This window comes from Euprymna scolopes, chromosome 45 (assembly GCF_053919585.1).
Source record: "Euprymna scolopes isolate OS-2025 chromosome 45, ASM5391958v1, whole genome shotgun sequence".
Classification (NCBI taxonomy): Eukaryota; Metazoa; Mollusca; class Cephalopoda; order Sepiida; family Sepiolidae; genus Euprymna; species Euprymna scolopes.
In genome coordinates, this window is record NC_136526.1 from 42,228,623 (window position 1) to 42,242,089 (window position 13,467).

Genomic DNA, 13,467 nt, shown 5'->3' on the forward strand with positions numbered 1-13,467 from the left:
GGGCCACAGCGACAGTCATACCATGACGTTGCAAATTTATGTAGTTAACGTATCCGAGGGGTGGAGTGGTTCATGCATGAGCAGATGCCAAAATCGTTTCGAAAGAGACGATTTTATATGCCTCCCCCCCCCCCCGATTCTGCGGTTATTAAGTTAGAAATCATGAATATTCTGTTATAAATTTCACTTTTTTGTTTTATTTTACTTCAGTAGAAGTCCTCAGAAATCAAGGGGCCCACAACCTGGGGCTAACACTTGAACTCTATATGAGATACATAGATATTCAAATGTTCCATTAAAGTTCTTTATTTCTCAAACACTGAGTTAGTAAAGAAATTGAGAACATAATTTTCCTCTCTCCAATTAACCATTTTCATATGTTGTAGTATATCTTTCATGTTGGTCTCATGGTTTCCAGGACAAGAATTTATCTAGTCTGGTGGATTATCCAGCTTCATGCTATTACTTGAGGTAGTATCACTTGGAGAAGGTGCACCATTCCTCGGAAAAGCTGTGTGGTAGCCGTAGTGAGGAGATCTTATTTGGGCTGCAAATGTGTCAGAGTCCGTGTCTTTTAAGACAGTACCGGAATCATTCTTATCTGCTTTGCATTTCAAAAGTTTTAGTGAGATATGCAAACACATACATACACACATACATAGATTCACACCAACAGACATCTGCCCGGGTGTTTGGAGGTGTGTGTTGAGCAAAAAAAAAAAAAAAATTTTGGTAGTAGGAAGTTTGAACCGGTGACGCAAAGGCAGAAAAGAAAGTGAAAGAAATGGTAACCCTCTCGCGAACCAAAAAAAAAGCCTTTCTTGGACATACAAAAACGTGCGCGTTGCCATTCTGCCTTTTTATATATATATATATATATATATATATATATATATATATATAAGATGTAGTAATATTTAACTAATTGTGACATAGGTAGATAACATTGCTTTTAGTGGAAATTCACATAAAAATTAAGCAGATGGCATTTTTTTTAATGTAAATTCAGTTTTGCAGTTTTCAATTTTCGTTCTTATTCCGAAGAAGCATCTTAGTAAGAGGATATGAAAGTGATGCAAAACTGTTTTGTTTGGGGCATTAATTCTACTCACCCTGTGATAAGTTAGTACCTATATATATATATATATATATATATATATATATATATATATATATATATAATTATATTTTACTATATCTTTCTATTTTTCTTTACAGTTCTCGATTGGTGTTGACTACAAAATCATGCAAATATTTGTTGAATTTTACACAACACTACTTGGCTTTGTCAATTATCGACTGTACAATTCCATCAATTTGTTTTACCCTCCACAGGTAAGTGTACAACTCCAGTTATAATAGACTATATTTTAATAATAAAAAAAAATCCATTTGTTTCTTATATTGCTTATTATAATGCATATTAATTGAGTTCTAATCATTAGGTCAGTATTTGTTATATATACTTGGGGGGGGGGGACTTTGTTTTCCCGGTCGTAAAATACGCTTTAATATGGTATTTTAATTTGTCCAGATTCTGTATATATTATTATAGACTCGTGGTTTCAAAAATAAAAAATAAAAAAAAGTATTTGGGTGCCATCAGCTAGAATTGAAACTGAAATCAAAACTGTATCATATAAAGCTGGTGATGTTACCACTGTACCATTGTGACACGCATATAAACTTATTAAAAATAAACTAACATGAATGTGCAAAATGTATAATGATTTTTTTTTCAATTTTGGCCCGTTTTTGACTCCTTAAAAACTATTTTGACTAAAGAACCATAAAAGAATGGTCCGTAAAAAATCCAATCATTTGAGGCCCCCAGCGCCGTTCTGCAACTTTTAGTTTCCGAGGAGATAGTTTGAAAATAAAGACAGACAGACATATAGTCTTTTATACACGGTAGCCCAGAAAATGTAGTAGAGGAGGAACGTTCTTTTGTTGTTTAAATTACCTGTAGTATTATAAAAAAAAAAATGCTGGAAGTGCTCCCTGTTGACATCTATGCATTTTGGGGCACGTTTAATAACGTTTGCAGATACTGGCTGTAGATATTCTCTGGTGATTCTCCTGATAGCATTGGTAATGTTCTCCTTTCGTTGGTCTAGATTGTGAGGATTTCTTATTTCTCACTGAACTTATTACACTGCAATAAAATTAACATTGACTCTTATTAATAACTTTTAATCAAATGTAAGTTTTGTAATTGCATGGGGAAGTTTTGATTACAATTTTTCTGACCTATGGATAATTCAGGCTTTCTCTATATTTCACCTAATGAATTCCGTTTTTTCTAGAACTCTCCAAATATTTAAAAAAAAAAATTAAAAAAAATAAAAAAGTCTGTTTTCCTTTTTTTTTTTTTTTTTTTTTTTTTTTTATTTTGCACAAACATTAAACATGATATGAGTAAAAACTCCGATTGCTCCCTTAGGGGGTGCCTTTCTGGTTAAAATGGCTAAAATTGACACTTTTGTGCTTATTAAAAAAAAATTGATGTCTTGGATTTTTTATAAAACTTTCTGAAAAGTTGTAACTAACTGATTTCTATATAATTTTGTTTGTCTATACTTCGTGATAACTTTTGGGTGTGCCCCAGAGGTTCTTTTAGGGCTAATAAAAACACTCCATTTTTGGGACTATTTTACCATATTTGTCCAAAATTTTCTGTGTCTGTCTATTTAGCATTTTTGCATGGTGCTGAACTCAAATTTAAATATGTTAAGGCCTTGGGGACTTTTGGGCCTAAATAGGTGGGGGGGGAGGAAGGAAAATGATGGACTTAGTCATTTCTTTTTTTTTTTTTTTTTTTTTTTTTTTTTTTTTTTTTTTTTTTGCATGGTGCAGAACTCAAATTTACATATGTTAAGGCCTTGGGGACTTTTGGGGCTAAATAGGTGGGGGGAGAAAGGAAAATGATGGACTTAGTCATTTTTTTTTTTTTTTTTTTTTTTTTTTGCATGGTGCAGAACTCAAATTTACATATGTTAAGGCCCAAAACTGCATCATTTGTTCATTTTCACCAAGATTTAACATCCACTGGGGACTTTTAGGGCTAAATGGAGGTGGGGGAGGGCAAATGCTGAACTTAGTCATTTTTTTTATGCCTCATTCCCTGTGCACTCATGGAGGACCATGCATGCTTCACTTGTTATATGAAAACCTATTGAGATTATTATAAATTTTTTATTAAATATAGTACTATGTTTGTGGAAATTTAAAGTAGTTTTCTATGATTTTAAAGAATGTTTGTTTTAACATTATTATTCAAGGGAGGATTAAACCAAATTTTTTTTCTCTTTAGTCATTTACGTGAGTTGGATCGTTTGTCTATTATCACAAGAGTTATTACTGTTTTCAGCGAATCGTTTTTTTTTTTTTAAAAGTTTTTTGTGTCCTGTTCACCTCAAACAAAGCATATTGCCACTTGGATGTTTAGAATAGATGAGCGAGACGTTTGTTTACATTTTAAAAAAAATAAATGACTAAAGTGCCATCGGCTATAATTGAAAGCAAAACTTATGAAGAATTCTTGGTAAAATTATTTATTACAATAAATGGAAGTCAATATCAATTAAACGACAGTCGCTCGGATGTAAGCGTGACACACAAAATAAATAACACGCTATCCTATTTATATAGATTATTAATGTTGAAATTGGTTTTTACAAGCATTACAGTCTCAGAATCCATTGTAATAAATCCATTGTTATATAAGTATTACAAGTATTACAAAGTTTCAGAATCCATTGTGATATAAATCTGTTATTTATTTTTTTTTTTCTCCATTTTTCTTTTTCCTTAACAATTCGATTTGCTATTTCTTTTCTTTTCTTCAGCTTGCCATAAAACGTAAAAAGAAAGTAAACGAGGAAGACAAATGCTCAAATCAAGATTTTTATGAAGAGGTGCGTTTTTTTTTGTTTTTTTTTGTTTTTTCTTTATTTTTATACATTTGCACATCTCTTGAATATAATAAAAGCGGGGGGGGGGGTTTACTAAAAATGTACGACTAAAATTCATGCCTGACCAATGTCTGACTGCCTTCTTCAGCTGTTTGTCATATAAAAACAATGTGTAAAGTTGCTTGAGTCAGCAGGATCCGATCAGACAGTTTAGCTGTGCCGAAATTTAGTTGTACATAATGAGCTTTAGTAAAAATGTTTGCCTATTTGCTCCTGCTGCTGATTTGCTATTAAAGCAACTTTGACACGAAAGAACTATTGGGTTTGTCAGTGCAAACTATCGTAAAAATCTGTTGTGGTATTATTAAAATAAACAATAAAATGAATTTATTCACAATTTTCAATCAAGTGATTATTTTTGGCAATTATATTTTTAGATTTATATAAAAAGTATTTACAAAAAATAAATTATTTGTTAAAAATATTCTCTCTTAAAGCAGAAAGTAAATAGATTCATAAGTATTTATATAAGTAAATCCTTAAAGATCGAGACAATTATTTTTTTCAATTCTGTGACACTTTTTTTTTTTTTTTTTTACATTAAACTTAATTTTTTACAAAGATTTTTATCTTTTCGATTAATTGCGCCTTGGTTTTACTAATTATACGCCAGTAAAAAAAAAAAAAAAAAAAAAAAAAGTAATAAATAATGATAATTTACAAATGTTTGAGTAAATGTTTTTTTTTTTTTTTTAGAAATAACCAGAGTAGCATTATAATAAAATATGCAATATTATTGAAAAAAAGGGAAGAAAAAAGAATTTTTTAAAATAATAATTTTAATTGCCTCCCCATGAGGGCAGTTAGACATCAGTGTTTTAAATGTGGGGGAAAACTAGTTCACCCGAAACAAGCACAAAGGATGTGAAACATTACCTCAGTCTTTAAGGATTTCTATTTTTTTTACAAAGATTTTCTAGTGTTGCGCTGTTGTGTTAAAAAATTTCAAATTCAAGTTTATTATAAACTGTTTATGCAAGTATAAATCATGTAGAATATCTGCATGAATATAATTACAGGTAACAGTTAACTAAAGATGATCATCCCATAAGAAAACCAAAAAAAAGAAAACAAAAGGGAATGAACTAAAATGAATGTTTAAAAGAATATGCAAATTAGATCTTTTGCAGATGAATACAATTCAACGACCCATATATAACAAAGTTGTATTTTCTTTTTAAATAAATAGAAAAACAGGTTTTTAATATATCAATATACAAAATAAAACAAATTTATAGGAGTATCAATATAAAAGGAACTTTGTGAGTTCGTTCCCTATGGATTTGAAAACGGCTGGGTTGATTTGTATGAAATTTCACATGAAGGTAATTCATGTGCCTGACAGTGTTTTTAGATAGGTTTTGTATCGGAATGTCTTTGATAAGTATCAATAATTGAAAAAAATCCAATAAAAGAATGAACAGGTGATTTTGACCAAAGTTAACACCTTACACAGCCTAACATTACAAATAAATTTGAGAAGTTTTGTTACCACACAAGCTGAAAGGCCCAACATATAAAATCAACAGTAGGTTCTTGGTTCGAAATGAATGTTTCTGTTTAAAGCATAATTTTACAATGATGCTTTATTTTTTCATTTTAAACTTTAATTCAAGCCATTATCACAGCATAACCAGTAATGCCAGGCATATGAAATCAACAGTAGGTTCTTTGATATGGCTAGACCGCGTTTGAAATGAATGTTTCTGTTTAGAGCACAATTGAAGCATGATACTTGACTTTTGCATTTTAAACTTTAGTTCAAGCCATTACATATAAAAACAATTTTATAAAATAATCATTAGGTTCTCTACAGTGCAATGTAGACTAAAATGCATTGCAGACTAAGTCATTGTGAGAAGCATGTGAAGCTTCCTCCAGGTGCATCGTGAAGAGTCCCCAATTAGAGCAGGCAATCAATCGATTTGATTGAAACATGAGTTTGAAACATTCCTTGATCATCATGCAATCCTGGGCAATGTCAGGTTACCCTGCTAGTAGTTGATAAACCCTCCTCTATTAAGAATGGCTTTCTAAATGTTTTCAGTTCATAAACTGTGGAAGTACCTTAAATTTTTCAAAAGTGTACATGAAAAAATTTACCCCCCTCAGTGTATTTGAATAAAATCGTTATTCTCGAGGTCATTTGTTTACCTTTTTTTTTTTTTTTCTTCTCCAGCAACTTGGAGCTCTGACACCAGAATTGAAGAAACATGGTGATGGAGTCCAGGATGAAGATGAAATTGATCATTTTCCAATAACAGATGTAAGTTTAATTTTTCTGTTCTTTGAATGTCTCTTTGCCATTTGTTATTTCCTTCAACAAAGGAGGAATTGAACCTAGTAGTTCACTCCCATTCATTCGTTCGTTTGCTCGCACTTTCCTCGATAACTAATCCTTGGATTTAAAAAAAAATTTGCATAAATATTAGTCATGGTGAAAGTAAATTTTTGCCAGAATGGATTTTTCGGGATAACTCTGGTTGACCTCCCCAGGAACCATTATCGAGGTAAAATTGCCCCAAATCATTCATCCATTCATTTGTTCACACTTTTCTCAATAAACCATGCTTTGGATTTTTTTTTTTTTTTTTTTTTTTTTTTTTTTTTTTTTTTTAAATTTTGCACAAACATTAGTCATGGTAAAAGTAAATTTTTCACTCGTGGAGCAGGACCCCACATGCTCGGCTTGTTTGAATTCTATGCAGAACAGGTAGCAACTTCTGTATAGTGAGTTTGCTATGCTTTGCTAGATATGCCATACAAAGTTGACAGCATGTCAGCAAGTTTGTTCTTTGCAAAAAGCTCCAAATCCCACATCTGAATGTGGCACTTACATGAGAAGTGTCTCCGCTGGTTTGATCATGTCAGGCACAGTGGTGAGTGGCTAAACAAATCATATAAATTGGTGGCTTATTTGGTTGCCCATGCAAGATTTGGGTTGCAACTATCATGGACTTGAAAGTTCGGCAACTTCAGGAGAAGGATACCATGGATTGAAGTAAAGGGTGAACAGTTGTCCGAGCAGTCGGCAAAGGCCAGACTTGTGCAAGCCACTGAAACCTACCTACAACCAGGTGGTTAGTCGGTTTATAAGTCTACCTCTGCTTCTTATTTGCACTTCTATTATTATGCAACTTAGGTTTTGCTTATCGTAAAGTTGATTTTTTTTTTTTTTTTTTGTCTGTATTCCCTCTTAAAACATGCCTAGAAAATATGGGATTAAAATAACAGAAAGTTCTTCCCGTTTTCTAACTAAAGAGTACATACATTTTTTTTGTGTGGTTTTATTTTACTTCAAAGTTCTCAGAACTCAAGGGGCCCACTTCCTGGGGTTAACGCTTTATCTCTATTGTATTTTGCTTATCGTAAAGTTGATTTTTTTTTTTTCTTTTTTCTTAGTCTGAAGATCCAGATGAAATGGAAAAAGCTAAAATGGAAATCAAGAATCATGCAAAATTCCAAAAATTATTCCAGGGGTTGAAATTTTTCCTGAATCGAGAAGTTCCGCGTGAATACATGGTATTCATCATCAGGTTAGTTGTTTGTTATTTTGGAGTTTGAGTTGGGATGGGTAGGAGGGAAATCAAACAAAACACCAATGGTTTAGCATACTGCTTCTCCAATCATCTGTGACATATCAGTAATTTTATTTTTTCCTAGGTAACAGTAATATTTGTAGTATTATTTTTTCTGGAAGCCATAAGAAAATTTGATATTAGGATTCTAATCCAAGTTCTGGTGATTTAGCATCGGCATCTTCCAGCATGGTTAACCACTTAACTTTCTTTGCCAAAGACAAAAAGTAAATTTCTTTTTTGGTCCCCCGATTTATCGGAGAGGGACCTATGTTTTCAGTGGTGCCGAACTATTGCCAGATAACCATCCATTAGTTTTTCCTGAAATTTTGCCACAAATTGTATTTCATTAAATAGATGTACACAGTAAAAAAAATTATTTCTGCAAAAATTCCCGTTGCGTCCCCAGGGGCTCAAAATGAGGTCAAAATGGCTGAAAATGACACGTTTTGCCCCATAACTTTTGATCCGTCCATTAGATTTTTCTGAAACTTAGCCAAAATGTGGAGCCCATTGTTCTTAATATAAATCCAGTATGGGTGACCTGGCAAAATTCTAGTTCGCATCCCTATGGGACTTTTAGGGCTAAAAAAAAATGCCTTTTTGGAGCTCTTTTTTCATATTACTCAAAAACTTGATATGTATGTCTATATAGTGGTTTTTCATGGTGCTGAATTCAAATATACGTGTCTTAAGGCATGAAACTGCAACTTTGTTCATTTTTCACTGGGATTCAACATTCCCAGGAACTCAAAAGGGGTCACAAATGCCCTAAAATTGCAAAAAATTACACTTTTCATCCCATAACTTTTGCCCCATACATTAGATTTTTCTGAAACTTGTCGAAAATGTGAAGGCAACGTTGGTCCTTCACACTTTTCACATTCATCATTTCTTCACTATTTTTTGTGGTATCATCTCACATGCAGCACCAAAGGGGGACCATGCATTCACGGCTTGTTTCAGTTGTTATTTTTGTCAAAAACAATTATTTTACAACTTTGATTGAAAACAAAAAAAAAAAAATTTTTTTTTCTTTCACTGTTTCCATGTTTTTATTGTAAAAAAAAAAAAAAAAAAAATTATTAATTGAAGAAACAAAAAATAAAACCTAATTAATTTGAAGCTTTTCTTGGGAGATAAATTCATTTTTCTTTCATACAATTAAACTTTTGGTAACTTGTTTTACATTTTTAGTTTTTTTTTTCCCCCCAATTTTGTTAATTTGATTACAACACCAAATTTTTTAATTTATCATCTTTGACAGTCATTGCATCATCGGAATCTTCCGACTGCTTCCGTAACCATGCCAAAGATGCTGACATGATGTCAGAATTTGAATACGTACCAAAAAGTTGATGATTTTTAATGTTAAATTTATTTTGTAAACAAATAATAATATAGTACAAAAGAAAATCATTAAAAAGAATTTGGTAATTGAGCATAATATGGTAGCTTAACTTTCAATTTATATATTTGCTGATGACACCACGCTCTATAACAAGCACGAGGAGAAAACAAATGCTTCTGAAATCTTCTCAAATCAATGCATATCTAAGGAAATCGAAGAAACACTAGAGGAAGACCTTCAATCTGTAATAGAAAGGGGACAAAAATGGATGGTCACATTCAATGCTGCCAAGACTAAGCTGATTTCCTTCAATAATTACAAGAAACCTTCTCAATCACTAATAGCTATGGCTAAAGATACATTACCTGAAAGAACTTCTTTCAAACTCCTTGGCTTAACCTTCACAGGGAACATGAGTTGGAACAGATACATTGAGAGCATTGCCAGGGCCGCTGCGAGGAAGGTGGGCTCTCTCTACCATGCTAGAAAGTTACTTACATCTGAAAGTATCCTGTACATCTATAAGGTCACCATTCACCCATGTATGAAGTATTGTTGTCACATTTGGGCTAGTGCATCTGCTACTAGCCTATCGCTCCTGAACAGGGTTCAAAAGAGAGTCGCCAACCTGATAGGTCCTGAACTGTCATCTAGGCTTCAACCTCTGTCCCATCGATGAAATGTTGCATCCATGTGCCTGTTCTACAAGTATTTTGATGGTGGATGCTCTGACGAACTACAACCCTTTGTACCCCCCTCAACGTAAATACTCCCGACAAACCTGACAAACAGCAAAATCCCACCCCTACACAGTAGAGATCCTTAGATGTAAGAAAGCCTTCTACTCCAATAGTTTCTTCCCCAGAACTGCTAGACTTTGGAATTCTCTTCCGGGTTCCTGCTTCCCCAACTGTACTGACATGCAGAAGTTCAAGTATAATGTGAACAGATATCTTGCTGATCAATTCTCTACATAGTATCCCTGCAGATTATGTCCCCCGATAGTAACCCCCTACATCAAAATGGCACTGTGCCTTGTCATTAGAGGGCGCTCGCATTGCTCTACTGAAGTATGGGAGCACAAAATGGAAAAAATACCTCTGCTTTTCTCCAAAACTGCTTGCTTATTTTTTTATACTCATTTTTTTTATTGCATTTTTTTTTTTTAATAACTATGTTTATTTAATGTTATATATTTTGGTAAACTGTTTAGATATTTAAAAAAATGTATTTATTTACAAAAATATAAAAAAAAAATCAATGAATGTGTCACATTGTGTTCCACCTTAAAAGGAGCTTTCTTAAAATGTTTCATTTATCTAGATATTTTGAAAATATATTTATTTATAGAAATGTGAAATATTGTTTTGAATTCTGATAAGATGATTCGTACAACTGTTAAACTATTTTTACCCTTGCGCATTCACCATTTCGTAACTGTTAAAACTTTAAAAAATGTGATGTGTTCATTTTTTTTTCATGTTTTTGTAAATATATTTTTAAAATATCTAAATAGCTTTCTTTTTTCTTTTTTTTACATGAGGGTAAAAACAAAATGTAATAGATCTTCAGACATACCTCTCCATCATACAGTGTATCGATACTCTATGGCTGACTGGGATAGCTTCTGTACATTTATATCAGATCTACCTCTACATGCCATGTTTAAAATGGATGTGTCCCTATAGTATCAGACCTGACGGAATGGTTAACTGTAGGTATAGACAGTTTCATACCCTCGAAAAAGTGCCAGCAAAAACCTAACAACCAGCCATGGTTCTCCCCAGAATGTGCTGCTGCCATTGTGCACAGAAATCACTTTTTCCATTGCATCCAACGTAATAGATGTACTGAGACTAAAGCCGCTTTCAGGACTGTCAGCAACCACTGTAAAAAAAGTAATAAAGAAGGCAAGAGAGTTGTATGCTCAAGTCCAAGGTAGCTGAGCAGTGGCTTGGTTCCCATCAGTTCTGGCAAATAGCAAACAGGATCCTGAACATAAATGTGAGCTCTATCCCAAATATCATCAATGGACCTGAGGTAATCTCATCAGCATCAGACAAAGCCAATCTCTTTGCCAAGAACTTTGCAGCTAATTCTATCCTTTACGACCAAGGCCACCAACCCCCAGTATTCCCTTGTATATCAGATAACATGCTATGTGACATACAAATATCTGTACGTGATGTTGCCAAGCTAATCAAAGTAAAGCAACTGGCCTTGACGGCGTTCCAGTTATAGTGCTCAAAAGGCTTCAATTGGAACTAGCGGCCATACTTACAAAGTTGTTTAAGTGTTGTCTTAAGGAGAAATGCTTCCTAGCATCTTGGAAAATCTCATCAGTATGCAATGTATTTAAGAACCCAGGTGATCACTCATCTCCCTCTTAGTACAGACCAATAAGTCTCCTATGCATCGTGAGTAAGCTGCTGGAATCTGTGCTAAATAAGGAAATAGTTAACCATCTCAGCAAAAATAACCTTCTTAGTGACATGCAATATGGTTTCTATTCTGCTAGATCTACAGCAGACATGCTTACAGTTATATCTCATAGGATTGGCGAATCCCTTAACGGAGGCTTCCTCTCTAGGGCAATTGCTCTTGACATATCAAAGGCCTTTGATAAGGTATGGCATAAAGGTCTACTTCACAAGATCTTCAGTCATGGTATAGCTGGAAATGTCTTCTCAATTATTAAATCATTTCTCTCTGATAGGCTCATAAGAGTAGTGGTTGATGGGCAGAAATCAGAGGCTCTCAGTATTAATGCTGGAGTCCTTCAGAGGTCCATCCTGGGTCCAACTCTCTTCCTGATCTACATCAATGATCTTCCAAACCACATCCTTAGATCATTCGTAAACATTTATGCTGACGACACTACCATCTATGGTAGCACTTTGAAGACCGTAAATGAATAAGTTCTCTCTGACTCTCTCTCCTGATCTTGAGCATGTGGTACAATGAGGAAAAAAGTGGCTGGTTACTTTTAAGGCATCTAAAACCAAGCTTCTATCTTTACATCATCAACGCTCTGTTGCCCATCTGGCATCAATCAAAATGAATGGCTCTCGTCTTGGGGAGGCTTCTTGTTTTGACAAGCTTCTGGGCTTTACCTTTACTCCCGATCTTAAATGGAACACGTATATCAAATCCATTGCCAAAGTCGTTGGAAAAATGGTGGGATCCTCCTACCGCTCCAGTAGATATCTTACTCCTGATGCAATTCTCTACCTATATAAAAGTCAAGTTCAGCCAACAATGGAGTACTGTTGCCACATCTGGGCAGGGGCTAGAAGCAGCTTATCCTGCCTTGACAGAGTTCAAAATAGACTTCGTAGCTTAGTGGGGATGCCCTTTTCTCTTCTCTGCAACCTCTTTCCCACAGAAGAGACGTAGTGAGCCTGTCCCTGCTTTATTGTTTTTTTCATGGCAGGTGCTCATCTGAACTTCAATCTGTGGTCCCCCCTCGCCAGACTTTCACAAAAAAACACTCGTCTAGCCAAAACCACTATCAACAAATTCCCACACTCTTTATCTGTGCTTACACCTAAACGTAGATTCCATAAACAAGGCTTCTTTCTTAGAACTGCTCACCTGTGGAACTCTATTCTGTTTGCCTGCTTTCCAGCTGACTACAATCTGATTGTCTTCAAGTCCAATGTAAACAAGTTCTTATTGCACCATCCCCCTAAGTAATCCAAGTTACAAAATTCCCACTTATGTTTACTATGCTAGAATCACAATGACTAATGTATACCCATTAACCCTTATCCTCGAGTGGCCTCTGGGCCTTGATAAGTGGTGACCAAAAATAAATAAAAAAATTGATAAAAAAAAGTTTAAGAATTTAAAACAATATTTTGCAATACACATTCATTGTTTTTTCATATTTCTGTTAATAAATGAATTTTAAATCATAAATATATTAACAAAAAATATCTTAATATTTTGCCCAAATATATAAGTAAGCAGTTTTGGAGAAAAGTGGAGGTATTGCTTCCATTTTGTGCTTCCATACTTCAATTGAGCGATGTGAGTGCCCTCTAGTGACGTGTTTGAAAGTTAAGCTACTCTGTTATGCTCAATCACTAAAAATTTAAATCCGCAAAGATATTTTAATCCATGATATATGAAATAAAGTAAAATTTTCCTCTTTCTTTTACTCTTTAGTTTGATCTTGATGCATGTTGTCAGAAATTATTAATTTGTAAAATAAGATTTTCCCCTATTTCTTTGACTGGTATAGCTGAATACAGAATTCTGTTTCGTATACATATATTCTTTAGTTTGATTATTGATGCATGTTGTCAGCAATTATTTATTGATGCATGTTGTCAGAAATTATTAGCTTGTTTTATTTATTTATTTTTTAAAATTTGACCCTGTAATTTACTGTAACTATAGTGGAATTCACCAATGGGTAGGTTGAGCTAGTTCCAACATGTATCGTATCGCAGGACAATACGCCCATCACCTTCATCTTCAACTACCATGATCCTGTAAAGACAGGAGCTGTCAACAAAAAGAAGGATGGTACTGTCACTGAAGTGATCATTCCACAGTT

The 13,467-nt window shown here is 33.8% G+C and overlaps 1 protein-coding gene across 1 annotated transcript in view; it reads left to right on the forward strand.

Moving 5' to 3' along the window:
- LOC145269501 (pescadillo homolog) overlaps positions 1-13,467 on the forward strand; it is a 71,229-nt gene that overhangs the window by 35,906 nt on the left and 21,856 nt on the right. Inside the window, exons 8-11 of the mRNA XM_080125237.1 lie at positions 1,219-1,335; positions 3,849-3,917; positions 6,154-6,240; positions 7,377-7,510. Coding sequence (XP_079981363.1) covers positions 1,219-1,335; positions 3,849-3,917; positions 6,154-6,240; positions 7,377-7,510 — 407 coding nt within the window. The remainder of the gene's footprint in view (positions 1-1,218; positions 1,336-3,848; positions 3,918-6,153; positions 6,241-7,376; positions 7,511-13,467) is intronic.